This window comes from Clinocottus analis, unplaced genomic scaffold, assembly GCF_023055335.1.
Source record: "Clinocottus analis isolate CAN_PGR_092001 unplaced genomic scaffold, fCliAna1.0.p SCAF_15, whole genome shotgun sequence".
NCBI lineage: Eukaryota > Metazoa > Chordata > Actinopteri > Perciformes > Cottidae > Clinocottus > Clinocottus analis.
Window position 1 is genome coordinate 14,223,820 of NW_027175876.1, and position 14,081 is coordinate 14,237,900.

Sequence of the window (14,081 nt, forward strand, 5' to 3'; positions counted from 1 at the left end):
TGTGTGTCTGCATAGAACGTGAGCGAATACCATGCAGCAATCGATGGCGCCAGCCAAAGGCTGGTGGAGAAGACTGAGCGTCTCTCGCTGGCTGACAGAGATCTGGTGCAGAGGGCCGACGATCATGCCGACGAGCTGGACAGACAGGCCAATGCATTGGAGGAGTGAGTCAAACTTAGTTAGAATTAGATTAGTTAGAAATAATCAGACTCATGAAAAGCATGAGTCCATCTAAAAAAAAATGTTTTCACACATACTTTGGTTTTATTATATAATTATACAAATATATATTATATAAATGGGTTGTGGAAACAGCTCTGCCAAATAAGTTCTGACCTAACGAGCAAATAACGTGTGAATGCCTGTTTTCCTCTCCAGACGACATGAAACATGACACATTGTTATTACAAAAATATAGTTTGGTGGCACTTTAATTTAATTTAATTTCCATGAGCACTCTGAATTTGTTATGCTGTTATATATAATACAGAAACACTCAGCCCGAGACTGCAACATTCATCCCCCTGTCTCCACCAGGGATCTAAGAGAGAGTGACGCCAATGGCTTTGTGCAGAAAGCCATAAGTGCCGCCAACGTCTACAACAACATAGTGAAATACATCGACGATGCCAACATCACCTCGCTCACCACCCACAACTTATCCCAACGGGCTGAAGATGTATGTTATATCGCAGAAAAAGACTGTACACATCCACTGTAGTACTTGTTTCTGCGGCTTTGTTTTTATGTCTTCTGTGTTTCAGGCCATCTCTGGGATCAATATGCAGCTCGGGCACCTGGTAACACAGAGCGACAATGTTTTCAAAGAGTCCGTTTCATTACATTCAGAACAAAAAGGTATGGGGCCGTAACAGAATGAGATATCTGTCTCTTGTTGTCTTATTGTTAAAGTGTCCACCATTCGAAGTTCCTTTGACTTTTACCGTATCTCCATGCAACAGAGGTTGAAGCTGAAGTGATTGACAAGCTCAAATACATCGAGGAGACCAAAGAGACCATGGATAAAAACACCAAGAAACTTACAGAAATAGTGGAGGATATCAATGGAATTCATTCAGGTAAGACAATACTTGGTTATTAAAAATAATTAGCTTAGCTGGAGGAAGATGGAAACTGCAAGTGTATTTTCTGTTAGAATTATCTTTCTTTGGATGAATTAAAAGGTTGTTTCACCAACACGTTCTTCCTCCCAACTCATCAAATACCAAGCCTTCAGTCAGTAGCCATACACTTCAAATTAGGACGCTCTAACTACCCCACTAGAATCAATTTTGGACACAGAACCAGAGTGTTGGTTTCGGCTTGTCACATGGATAGCATCTTTTCAAAACGAACTTCCAACAATGGTTTATTTAGTTTTTAGGTTTGGTCCACAACAAACCACTTTTGTTTTGGGTTCAAATAAGTTGTGTAACTGGCTTTAGTTGACATAACAAAAGTAAGGTAAAATAAGTGAATGTTCACTATCAGACACAAACAATGGTCCACTGGGTGAAAGCCATGTGTTTGTTTGACATAACCACCCTAATGTGACCGAACTCTATACTAGATCAGTTGCGCTGAGTTTCTCATACTGACAAGGATGGAATACCATCCGTAAGTTCAAATCTGGCTGTGTCTCATACAGATGCTAAAAGTTTCCTCGGTGTGTCGCTGTCAGACGCCCAGTAGCACTAACAGCGGTATTTGGCGAGATTGCACAAAAAAAAGAAAAATGTTCTCACGCACATAGATTTGGTGTTATTTCCCCAAATTTAAAGATGTGCAATGTGTTTAATGACAGCAGGCCAGCTTTCCTATATGCCCATTTAAAGAAAATCTGTAAACTCTGACACAGAGTATAGGAATTTACTCTCCGTCACTTTCTGCCTCCATTTCAGACAGAACACCACAGCGACTGGAGTTCACCCTGAATGTGGCTGAGGGGACTCTCAACCGCTCAGCAGAGGTCCTTCAAACCATCAACCCCATCAGCACCAAGGTGGAGGAGTGGGCCAACAACATGAGAAACCAGGAATATTCTACAGATGCTTATGAACTGGCCGTCCTGTCTGCCGGGGAAGCAGGTATTATTACTGTAGCCACACATACATATCTTGAATATTTGGATATTTTAGAAGTCCTCACCAGAAGATCACTATTTAACAAGTTGTATTATCTGTGTTTGCAAATTCATGTTTTTTTTTTCTTTCTTTTTTTTACATTTTACCCTGTTGAAATTATCTTGTTTTCCTCTTGTTCGATGCACTTTTTAGTGGAAAACCTAAAAGTACTTGTCCCCAAGCTGCTAAAAAAGCTGAAGGTGGTCGAGGATAAGAAGCCTGTCAACAACGTGACTACCAACATCGTGAGGATCAGAGAGCTGATAGCTCAAGCCAGGAGTGTGGCCAAGAAAGTAAGTTCATCATTTTGGAAAATTTCATTTTATTTTAAAGGCTGTGTTACCACTGTTCATCATGTGGTCACTTATAGTTGACAAATGTATGTAAACATGCAACTGTATGAAGTGTTGGACAGACCTCATGAATAGTTTCATCATGTTACACATATATACAAGAAAGGTATTGGTATTGTGACTGACATATTTAGAATGGTGCATCGCTATTTTGAACACATTACCTTTGTGATGAAATTTTAAATGTATGGCATACAAGCATGATGTGGATGTCACTATAAACTTTTTTCTTCCCCAGGTCCAAGTGTCCATGAAATTCAACGGTCAGTCATCAGTGGAGGTTCATCCTCCCAACAACCTAGAAGACCTAAAGACAGTGACATCCATCAGCCTGTTCATCAGGGTGGACCCTGACAAAGATCCCATAGAGGACCGTTTCATCTTATACTTAGGAGACAGAAATGTGAGGAATCCAGAAAAAAAAAATATGGTTGCTTTGCCCTTTGGGCTAATTAGTTACTATAGAACAACTGCCTACCTGGGTGTCCTGTGGATACAGATGCAGGCATTAAATCAAGTTAAATCACTTATGGGGAACTACAAGGTCTCTACATTTAGCTTCCAACTGTACACAAATAAACGAGAGCCAGTAGGGTTTGTTGATTTTTCCCCATAGGAGAACCCTTTAGATATAGATAGTCGTAGGATTTTATAGGGTCTACCTATAATTCAACCTAAAGGGGTATACCTAGAGTCATATGTGCAGGGTTTCACCCTGAAACCCATATAGGGGGTTCTACATAAAACACTTCTATAGTGTAACCTTATATATATATATATATATATATATATATATATATATATATATATATATATATATATATATATATATATATACATATATATATACATATATATATATACATATATATATATATACATATATACATATATATATACATATATACATATATATATATAGTTATATATATATATAGTTATATATATAGTTATATATATATATATATATATATCATGGGTTTACCACCATCTGCTGGGTACTCCTAGAAACCATTTTATATTCATCTTTCAACAATCCTTGAAGAACTCTTTTTTTTACAAAAATCTTTTTTTTGATGAAAAGGGAACCCTCAATGGAACCTTACGTCTTTCAAAGAAACCCTTGAAAAACTCTTTCTTCAAAAAGATGAAATGGTTCTGGGTAAAACCTCAGTCCTACAGCAGGAGCCATTTGTAACCCTTATTCCTAGTGGTAAAAAAAAAGTTAACAACCAGGCCACTCTTCCGCATTATACTGTGTGTGTTGAATAGTTAGCAAGTTACCTAGTTAGGTGGTTCAAGGGTGGGTACGTGGCCCAGATCTGCTGCTAAAACTTCACAAACTTGCACCCAGAGGCCCAGGGCAAAGATGAAAGGCAGAGAGCTGCTTGTGGACATGAATAGTTTGTTGTGATCATGGAGGCAGGAATGACAGGCTTTGAAGGCACACAGTTGCCCCTTCAAAAGGTCTTCAAGAGACGCCCGTCACAATAGTGCATGTGTGTGCCTTCAAAGTTGGAGTTCATTTACATAAATACCATTAGTCGCCACCCACCGGGGCACAGTAACAGTGCAGCTACCCAATGTGAGGCCTTTCTGTTCTTTTTTTACCACACTTCACCCTGGTGATTTCGATGCCACTGTAATCTATGCAGTGGTGTTTGTCTCCAGCTTTTCAGTGTGGAATAATGCCTTTACCGCGAGCTTGATAGGTCTCAAATGAAGGATGTTTCTGTTTTTCAAACTATTGTATTCCAAGGTTTAATAGCGTTTAATACCCTGAGGTCTTTCTGCTTGTTTTGCTCACAGGGTAGGAAAGACTACATGGGACTGGCTATCAAGAATGACAACCTGGTTTACGTGTACAACCTCGGGGGGGAAGATGTTGAGATCTCATTGGGCTCAAAGCCTGTCAGCCAGTGGCCCGCAGTCTTCAACTACATCAAAGTGGAGAGGTATTATCCGATAATAAAAGTGTCTGGGCTTTAAACATGAATCCCTTAAACATACATGTGATTTAATAAAAGTTCTCACAGGAACAAATATAGACAATCAATTATGATTGGAAGGAATCTGTAATTTGTATTTGTTAATGCAATCAACAAAATATTGCTGCAATTGCATGTTGAGCTTCTGTTCTGGAAACTGCTGTTCTGATACTGATAGAACCCTTTTTCATCAACCTTTTAGACCAAGTTATCCTAGGAGTGTGACTTTGCCTCTTTCCTGAAAAGCTAGTGTCACTCATTGTTGCTACCAATGAATGCCTGAGGTTCTCTTGTAGTATAAGATACAAGGATTTTTACCTCTAGCTTTAAAACTAAACCCACTACAGTCTGTGAAAAGACAATATGTTAGCAGGTTATGGATGTTAAAATTACTAAGTATTCATGCTTCTTTGTGCACTTTGCTTGCAGGCTGGGCAGACATGGAAAAGTCTTCTTGACCATCCCCAGCCAGAGCTTCACCGACGAGCAGAAGTTCATCCAGAAAGGCGAAGCTCCAGGCACCGACTCGCTGTTTGACATCGACCCCAAGGACCTAGTGTTCTTTGTTGGTGGCGTCCCAGCAGATGTCAGGGTAATGTCTATTTCAAGTGTTCCTTCGTACAATCATTGATCAGTTATATTTTTTTCTTAAATGATGACATGTATTTCATTTTTTTTAATGAACCAGCTTCCACCTCCTCTGAGTCTAGCTCCTTTTGTGGGCTGCATCGAGTTGGGTTCGCTGAACAACGATGTAATCAGTCTATACAATTTTAAAGAGACTCAGAAAATGGATGCTGTTTCATCGATGCCGTGCCCCAGGTACAGTACACTTGCGATGTAAAGTACCGCACGGCTTGTAAAGACCACTGTAACGCCTTCTGCTGCAAGAGAGCGCACACACAACAGCCTATTTAAAGCAATAAATAAGCATTAAGGAACATTGATTCTGGTTTGTTGCCTGTATGATTTAAATAGTGCGTTTGACGACAATTGTTTTTACAGAGGTAAGCCACGCCCCCCTTCAGGCGCACGTAACATTCACAAACTCATTGTGGCCCATGAGCCAAAAGGTTTGCCCACCTCTGGTTTATAACTTTACTTTAGAGGTGCAAATTCTTACCAATTTGCTATCCATCAAATAAACAAAACCAATTGGCATTCATTAAACCTGCCAATTTCTGGGGCCCCATAGGAGTTACCAATTGTTTTCCAATTTGGTAACCCTCTTACTTGATACTTTTCTCCATGTTGAATTACAAATAAAATATCTGAACGAGATGTTGACACATTCAGCATTCTGAATGCATCACACAGATTGTTTTGAAATACCATTCCTCCTTCTGCTCTCAGGTACAAGTTGGCATTTTCACAGAGTCGCATTGCCAGCTACCTGTTTGATGGAACGGGCTACGCACTCATCAATAATATTGAGAGGAGGGGCAAATTTGGTGTTGTCACAAGATTTGATATCGCTGTGCGAACTGTCGCAAACAATGGTGTCCTTCTCCTCATGGTCAATGGGGTAAGTTGAAAGGCTCTGCAGCCTGAGCCTTAGAACACTGACAAATAACATGTGTTAGCGAAACATTGTTAGCTTTCATTGTTTAATGTAACTGAAATGGCACAGGCAAATTCTAATGTATCTTAACGTCTTCCTTTCAGGATAATTTCTTCCTTTTAGAGTTAAAGAATGGCTTCCTGCGCCTAATGTACAACTTTGGCTTCAGCAAAGGGCCACAAATTATGGAGAATAACTCACCAAAGCTGCAAATAAATGATGCGCGATACCATGAGGTATAACTCCTCTTCTCATTTACCCCGTTAGACAATTTCAACTCAAACTTCTGAATAAGTTATGGGTGGTTTTTAACTGTCGTGCTGGGCCATTTGCACAGGTGTCAGTGATCTACCATCAGTCGAAGAAGGTCATCCTCCTGGTAGACAAGAGCCACGTTAAATCATTAGAAAATCCCAAAACCACGCTGCCATTCTCCGATATTTACATCGGAGGGGCTCCTTCGAGCATTCTCAAATCCAGGTGAGTCAAATATACTTACAACCAAACATTTAGCACTCCGCAGGAACTGCAATTACATTTTGTTTCTTTTGTGAAGATCAATTTACACATCCAGCAGACACAGAACAGTATATTTTTATACAACTCACTGTTTAAATTGTATCAAGCCTACAAGTTATGTATGATAATGGGCATAGGCACTTTGAGTGACAGGTCACATCGTTGTTTTTCTGGTACGCACATTTTGTTTTGCCTGTTTTATAACCCAAATTAGCATGGTATCACATTTAACATGAATTGTGGATGCACCTTGCTGAGCTAGCTCGCGTTAGCCGCTAATAGTACCTTGCCCTGCCGGTTCTTGCTCCTCTCCAGCTCCACCCGGGGTAACCAGGGTCCACCAACCAATGGTTGACGTCACAGTAACTACGCCCACTAACAACTAAAAAGCAAATATTTTTCTCAGGAGTCAAGAGTTAACAGTCGACAAGTGGTCAGCAGGCAGTGTCTGCTGGATGTAAATAGGCTACTATTTGCTAACATGTCAGATATAGCAATTTCACATATCATCAGGTGTGTGTTTATTTGTGTTTCTTGTGAACTTCTGCCTCTAAGTGTCCAAAAAAGTATCATTACAACTTGAAAAAGAAAGTTTCAACCTGACATTTCTTGTTTGTAAAGAGATCTCCTTGTTGTAATTTTACCTACCTTTGGGGAAGCTAGGTGACTGAATATGAGTATCCACTATGCAATTTGCCAGTATAGGATCATAATTGGACTTTATATATATATATATATATATATATATATATATATATATATATATATATATATATATATATATATATATATATATATAAATAACTTTACTAGTGCAACTTAGAAATAGACAATAAGATTGTGACGATATGTGCATCACCACAGGCCTGAGCTGTTTGCTGTCGTAGGCCTGAAAGGCTGCGTTAAAGGTTTCCAGTTCCAGAAAAAGGACTTTAATCTGCTGGAGGAGCCAGGCACCATTGGGATCAGCAGCGGCTGCCCTGAGGAGTCCTTTGTAAGCGCTCGAGAGTCGTGAAACAATCAGTAACACACACATCGGCACACAAACTTTCAGTCTCAATTGAATAAAATATTCTACAGCTATCATTGGCAAACACTGTTCGCATTGAGGTGTTTCTGAACTGTAAACTGAACGCAGAGTGCAATGTGTTTCTCTTGTGACAGATGTCCCGAAAAGCCTATTTCACCGGAGAGAGCTACCTGGGGTCCACAGCAAAGATTTCACCCTTCGACAAGTTTGAGGGAGGACTCAACTTTAGAACGGTGCAGCCTGGTGGACTCCTGTTCTATCTGAGTGAAGGGGTATGCACAAATCTTAGTTTTTTATACACTTGGGGGTAAAATATGTAAAAGTCGTGGTTGGGTCTGGTGGGAAAACCTTTTGTGCAATTTGAAAGGATTTGGGGTTCAAACTAAAATAAGCAGAAGTATGATTTTGTCATAAAAAGACCAACGAAGAATTTTACCTGGGATTTTTTTGTAATACTTTGTGATAGTGCTGCTATGTAATAGCTATTACAATTTTCTCCCACTTCAGTCTGATGAGTTCAGTATCTCTCTGGAGAATGGAGCTGTGGTGCTGAACGCCAGAGGTACTCGAGTTAAATCGCACAAGAAACAATACAATGATGGAAGAACACACTTCTTAGTGGCCTCAGTAAACAATCAGAAGTAAGTATTTAACTTTGCAGATGCAGTGTCCCGCCGACAGCTAGCTTTTGTCCAAAATGTGTTGGCTTTTGAATTTAGCCGTAGCTACATCATGATTCCTCTCAACGGTATGACGTTTAACATCAATTTAGACACATCGAGAGTGTAAACTCTTCTTAGTGGCTCCATGTTAGAAATTCTGTTTGAGAGGACTTTTTTTTGGTTATAATATGTTTCTATTTGGTTTATTTGGCCCGTTCTATAACAATATAGCAATAAGTGTCACGATTAACTGACTGGTGAACTGTTAACCTTAGGTATTCGCTATTAGTGGACGACAAAGACAAACAAGAAAAGAAACGTCCGTCATCTGCCTCAAGATCCTCATCAGGTCCTGCTGTGAAGACCTTCTACTACGGAGGGTCGCCGAACAGCAGCTTAAAGAACTTTACAGGTTGCATCAGCTACGCCTACATCGACAGGTAGGTCCCCACTGAACAGTCACTACAGCCTGAAGTAAGAGGGGATGCAACAGATTTATCCTCCATATTACCATTCCATACATCACCACCTTCATGTCTCTCCACACTGCAGCGCTGAGATCTTACTAATCAAGGATTTGACTAAAAGAGTTCCTTCTGCAGGGTTGAGGTTCTACCCAGAACCATTTGCTTCTGAACAAACTTACTTTGTGAAAAAGAGCATCAAGGGTTCATTGTAAACCTAAAAGTTCCATTAAGAATCTTTTTATCCAAACAACCCCTTTTAGAAGTAATTGTTTCAGGATTGTTAATAGCATGGTTGATAAAAGATCCTCCCAATCCACTGTAATTTGGACTGTACCCCTGGGTACTTGTTAGCACCCCTATAAGGTGAAACTATTCTGGATAGAACCTTCAAAGAGGGTTCTGGGTGGAACAATCACAGCTGGTGCTCGGTACCTTTTATTGTTTATTCTAAGATTGTTGCTGTGTCGGGCCTTTTCCCTCTCTGCCTCTATGAGAGAAAGACGCTCACAAATTAGGCTGTAAGCTGAGTAGTTAAGTAGAGTTAAGTTGAGAGCTTTCATACATGTTTCACACTCTTCCTCCTGTATTTCTGTAGACAGGACCGGGACATTGAGCCGGAGGACTTCCAGCGATACGCAGAGAAGGTCCAGACGTCCCTTCAGGACTGTCCAGTCCAGCGCCCCCCTGCTGCTTTACTGTCAAGGCACAGGGAACACTCTTCTAGATCCAAACCGGGCCAATCACAAAAGGTAAAACGAAGAGTCCTGCAAAATTGTAATTTAATTACAATGATCTGCATCATCCTGACATTCAATAAATACTCCCGTAGGTTAGCAGGGAGGAGTCCAACCTCCCTCTGGGCCTAATGGAACTGAAGAGTGATGACCAGGAGCCATCAGAACTAAAGGTCGAGCCATGCTACCTCTCCTCAAGTCCCAGAGCGACCCGCCAAGCCTTCCACTACGGCGGCGTCGCCAACAGCAGGCAGCACTACACAGACCTCCCAGACTCCCTCTCCGAGAGGTACGTCAAGCGAAGAACTCCTTACAAGAAACATCAAGGCCAAATGTCTTTAAAAGTGTGTTGTGGTTTTTTGCCTGCGCGCATGACTTATTGCGCCGACCACTTTCCAGGTCCCACTTCTCCTTGTCCCTGAAGACCCACTCGTCCTTTGGCCTCATCTTTTATGTATCGGATGTCCAAGAGGACAACTTCATGGCTCTCTTCCTGGCCCACGGGAAGCTTGTATACACCTTCAACGTGGCCGACCAAAGAGTCAAAATCAGGAGCGAGGAGAAGTTCAACGACGGTGCGTGGCACAATGTAAGTTCACAAACTTATTCCATCTATCAATACTGGGTGGATGCACGAGTGGATGCACGTTCAGTTATGCGTCAACAATTTCTACGTTGACTATTTCTTTCCCTTCTTCTGCTGAAGGTTGTTTTTATCCGTGATGGGAATATGGGGCGGTTAATAATTGATGGGCTCACGATGCTGGAAGACAGAGCTCAGGGAGGCAACGTCTCCTGGCATGTCAGCAGTCCCCTCTATGTCGGGGGAGTTCCTCCAGAGAGAGCCCAAAAGAATATTCAGGTATGGATTCAAGTTGATGTGAAGATTTAAAAATTAAAACATAGACAGCATGGGGTCATTTGAAACACACAAATATTCTACCACGGTCTGTAGCGCTGAATAAAAGTGTATCCTCTTACAAAACTCTGTAATTTATGAGCAGTATTGACAGATGTTTTGGCAACCTTTGCAAAAAAAACTGTACATGTGTAAAGGGAAAGAAATGAGGATTTTTTTTTTGTTGCATTTTTAGAATAAAGTCAATTTTGACTTTACAAAAATTCTGACTTAAATTGAGCAATGATGTGTTTTATTGATTATGAATTCAACTTTTTCTTTGTAAGAGGTGTTTAAATTATTATTTTACTTCCAAATCAGTCCACACAAGAATGACCCAGCAATGTTTATTTAACCTTTTGACGTGTCCCTTCAGAAGAACTCTGCGTACAGCTTCACCGGCTGCCTAAAGAACCTTCAGCTTGACGGGCAGTGGCTGTCAAGCGTGGCAGAGAATTTTGGCGTCACCCCGTGCTTCGAGGGACTCTCCGAGGCGGGAACATACTTCTCAGAGGAAGGAGGATATGTCGTGCTGGGTATACATTTCTAGTAGTTTGTTAATGGGAGGCAAATGAATCCTTCGCTTTGATTGAATGCAAAGATTGCAGTGATGATTCTGAGAAATCTTCCCATATGTCACATTGGGCAACTGTTTGCCAAATTGAACATCTGTTACATTACACGGATCATTAGATTCCCTTTTGTAAAAAACTCACAGGCCTCCTCTGGTCTCTCACCATCCCTGTGTGCACAGAGAGAGTTTGGTTGGAGGGTGGAGGGGGGGGGGGAGGCATGATACCCTCGGTACAACTGTGGTGAAATTGTCTCTCTGCGGAGAGAGGAGATCAGAGGGAGGGAGGCCCTACGGAACTTGGGAACCGAGCTGCAGCTGTTGAACGAGCGGAGAAGTTTCACACGTGCGAACGCCGCAGAGAAACATAGCTGATTAATGTGTCAAAGAGGTGATGCCCAGAGCGGATGTTGTACCCACAACTCACTTCATCCCGCTCGCTCTGCTTCTCTCCTTCAGATGAAACATTCGACCTGGGGCTCATGTTTGAGCTGGTGATGGAGGTGCGCCCCCGCATGGCATCAGGGGTGCTCCTGAATGTGCGCACGGCGGAGGGCTACTTCACTATGTACATTCATCAAGGGGCAGTAAGTCATTGGCACAGGGGGGAGAAAAAAACATCCGCATTGGGGTCGGATGGTGTTGATCAAACATGCAGCTTCCGCTCAAAAGTGTGAACACAGTGTTGCCGTGTGTTTCCAGGTGGTGGTTCTCGTGAACGATGGGTCTCATGAGTTCTTCACAAAGGTGTCACCAAAACAGGGTCTGTGTGCCGGGAACTGGCACAGGATCACAGGTGAGACATTATTCATTCAAACTACAGTATCAAAAACGTGTTATTATTTGCGTTGTATATTTTTATTAAAACAGTTCATAACATCTTCTGAAATAAACTTTTCAATATAAAAATGTAACTTGGAACTGAAGATTTTTACAGTGTGGTTTTGCTACTTTTCTTGAGTAATGTATCTGAATACTATACTATTACTAATACTATTAAAAATGATAAAGACTCAGGCTGTGCTTTGGTTTCAATATAAAAACAGCCATTCTCAGCAGCTTGTTTGGATTTATTTTGGCTCATCCAATGCATTCCATCCACCTTAGTGATCCGGGACGCCAACGTCGTCCAGCTGGATGTGGACTCTGAGGTCATTCATGTTGTGGGTCCTCTGGACTCTGGTTCCACAGACACCAGAAAGCCAGTGTTTGTTGGCGGAGCTCCAGGTGAGCCCAGGAACAGATTTCTGATTTTCCTCCTGTCATACTCATCTATATCATGCCATCTCTCTAATCCTGTGACGCACTCTCCCCCCTTATCAGATCTTTTCCTCCCAGAGAGCATCGCCACCAGGAAGCCCTATGTGGGCTGTGTGAGGAACCTGACTATCAACAACAGCCGAGTGAGCTTCAACAAAGCCGTTCTGGTCAGTGGGGCGGTCAGCGTGGGAACCTGTCCTGCAGCGTAGCCCTTCCTTCCTCCCGTCCGTCCATCCCTAATATAGCACTGACCAAATACGTGACAAGACGTTTTTTCTGTCCAACATAACCATGAAGAGATGTCTTGTCACTCTATGTGCTTGTTTCTCTCATTTAATTATTTTTTTTTCCATTTATTTTTGTATGTTTTTATTTCTGTGTTCATGCCAAGAATACAACCAAACTGTCCAAGATGTGAAAATAACCACAAAAGATTTACAAGACAAAAATGTCAGGCTCACAACCATCCTGAGGAGCTGACAGCGTATCCATGATTTAGACTTTTTACATAATATTAAAGATGTTAATCCATTTTATGTTCTGCCATCCCACCTTATACTCACAATGACACTTTTTTGTACAAGCTCATCTTTCTTTTTGTACAGTTTTATTTCTGACGAATAAAACATATTTCACATCCATTTAAGGGTTTTGATTGAAAGTGTGATTGCTAAAACAGAACGATTTATGTAGTTGTTATGGCCTTTTTGTTGGTTCAGAATAATGGTTATGTAGTTCTGTTCATGTACAGGGGTCACTCATTTAATCGTCTCGGCATCAGAACTTCATGTAGCATTAAGCTAATTGCTCAATGCAGTGGTGTTTCCTCCTGTTTTACAACTAACAGAGGCAGAAAATAAGGCCACCCATTTCTCAATCTCTCGTCAGCGGAAATACTCACAATTCTTCGAAAGGAAATTCAGACATTGAGCCTTCCAGAGTCAAATCATCTGGTTTACACCTAAACATGAAAAAAAGGGTGTGAGTTATTAGTTATACATGACTGTCTCCTTGTGGCAGCACATGGTATCCCTATTATAGGATTATGATAGGTGTGTATATTACAATGCATGCAAAATGTAGTGAAACTTTAAATGTACGGAGTAAAACGGATGAACGCAAATTAAGAAGAGACAAGTTGTCAATTAGAGCTATTTCTCTTTTTGGTCACATTTATATAACAAAGATGGGAAGTATTTCAAGGTGCAAGATGAACTTTAACATTTGAAAAAGAAAACCTCATTCTATAAAGAAAGCTACCATTGCAAAAGGTTAGGATGGTGATGGTCTGCTGGCCATTGCGTTTGAATTTAGAAACGGAACCCTTAAAGAGCTATAATAAAATCCTGTCTTGGAAATAATAACAGCTTTGTGTTTTGCTTCCCACGGTTCTTTTTCCTTTTCAGAGTGGTGGTATTGATTTTCTTCTACATTGTGACTTGTTTTATTAAAAAATAACCCATGAAATTATTCTCATTTCATTCACAATTTGCAGCCGATTAATTTGGATTTCCGGTGCAACTGTAAACTACACAATGAGGTTATTAGAAGCATACTTACTTCTTGTGGTTGACCCCCCTGCAGCCCAAACCCAATGGCCTCAAATCCTGAACCTTCAGGCATTTACTGCTATCACCTGCTAAATGGTTGAGTCTGTGAGGGCTTGAACTGGTGAATGGGACAGCACTTTGCTGCAACATATCACGTGACTCTAAGCAATATTGTGTATTTATTGTATACTTTTTATTCACTAATTTGAACATCTTCCTCACGAGATGAGAAGTCATTTTAAATGATCTATTTACCGTGGCGGGATGAAAGTGAGGGCCGGCGCGTGCCGGCCGAGGTGGAATCCTGGCATGAGCCAATGGATGACTATGAATGCAAACCGCAGCTTAAGCTTTGCGTCGCCAAA

At 41.1% G+C, this 14,081-nt stretch overlaps 1 protein-coding gene across 1 annotated transcript in view; it reads left to right on the forward strand.

Annotated features, from left to right (window-relative positions):
- lama4 (laminin, alpha 4) overlaps positions 1 to 13,509 on the forward strand; it is a 28,608-nt gene extending 15,099 nt beyond the window's left edge. Inside the window, exons 15-40 of the mRNA XM_068577214.1 lie at positions 16 to 164; positions 538 to 679; positions 765 to 858; positions 963 to 1,079; positions 1,902 to 2,087; positions 2,277 to 2,416; positions 2,715 to 2,879; positions 4,286 to 4,431; positions 4,894 to 5,056; positions 5,153 to 5,286; positions 5,818 to 5,989; positions 6,130 to 6,261; positions 6,363 to 6,505; positions 7,409 to 7,538; positions 7,709 to 7,846; positions 8,082 to 8,215; positions 8,512 to 8,676; positions 9,299 to 9,452; positions 9,533 to 9,726; positions 9,837 to 10,026; positions 10,144 to 10,299; positions 10,712 to 10,871; positions 11,366 to 11,493; positions 11,609 to 11,702; positions 12,014 to 12,133; positions 12,230 to 13,509. Coding sequence (XP_068433315.1) covers positions 16 to 164; positions 538 to 679; positions 765 to 858; positions 963 to 1,079; positions 1,902 to 2,087; positions 2,277 to 2,416; positions 2,715 to 2,879; positions 4,286 to 4,431; positions 4,894 to 5,056; positions 5,153 to 5,286; positions 5,818 to 5,989; positions 6,130 to 6,261; positions 6,363 to 6,505; positions 7,409 to 7,538; positions 7,709 to 7,846; positions 8,082 to 8,215; positions 8,512 to 8,676; positions 9,299 to 9,452; positions 9,533 to 9,726; positions 9,837 to 10,026; positions 10,144 to 10,299; positions 10,712 to 10,871; positions 11,366 to 11,493; positions 11,609 to 11,702; positions 12,014 to 12,133; positions 12,230 to 12,375 — 3,792 coding nt within the window. The 3' untranslated portion in view covers positions 12,376 to 13,509. The remainder of the gene's footprint in view (positions 1 to 15; positions 165 to 537; positions 680 to 764; positions 859 to 962; positions 1,080 to 1,901; positions 2,088 to 2,276; positions 2,417 to 2,714; positions 2,880 to 4,285; positions 4,432 to 4,893; positions 5,057 to 5,152; positions 5,287 to 5,817; positions 5,990 to 6,129; positions 6,262 to 6,362; positions 6,506 to 7,408; positions 7,539 to 7,708; positions 7,847 to 8,081; positions 8,216 to 8,511; positions 8,677 to 9,298; positions 9,453 to 9,532; positions 9,727 to 9,836; positions 10,027 to 10,143; positions 10,300 to 10,711; positions 10,872 to 11,365; positions 11,494 to 11,608; positions 11,703 to 12,013; positions 12,134 to 12,229) is intronic.
- Positions 13,510 to 14,081: the final 572 nt, after the last annotated feature.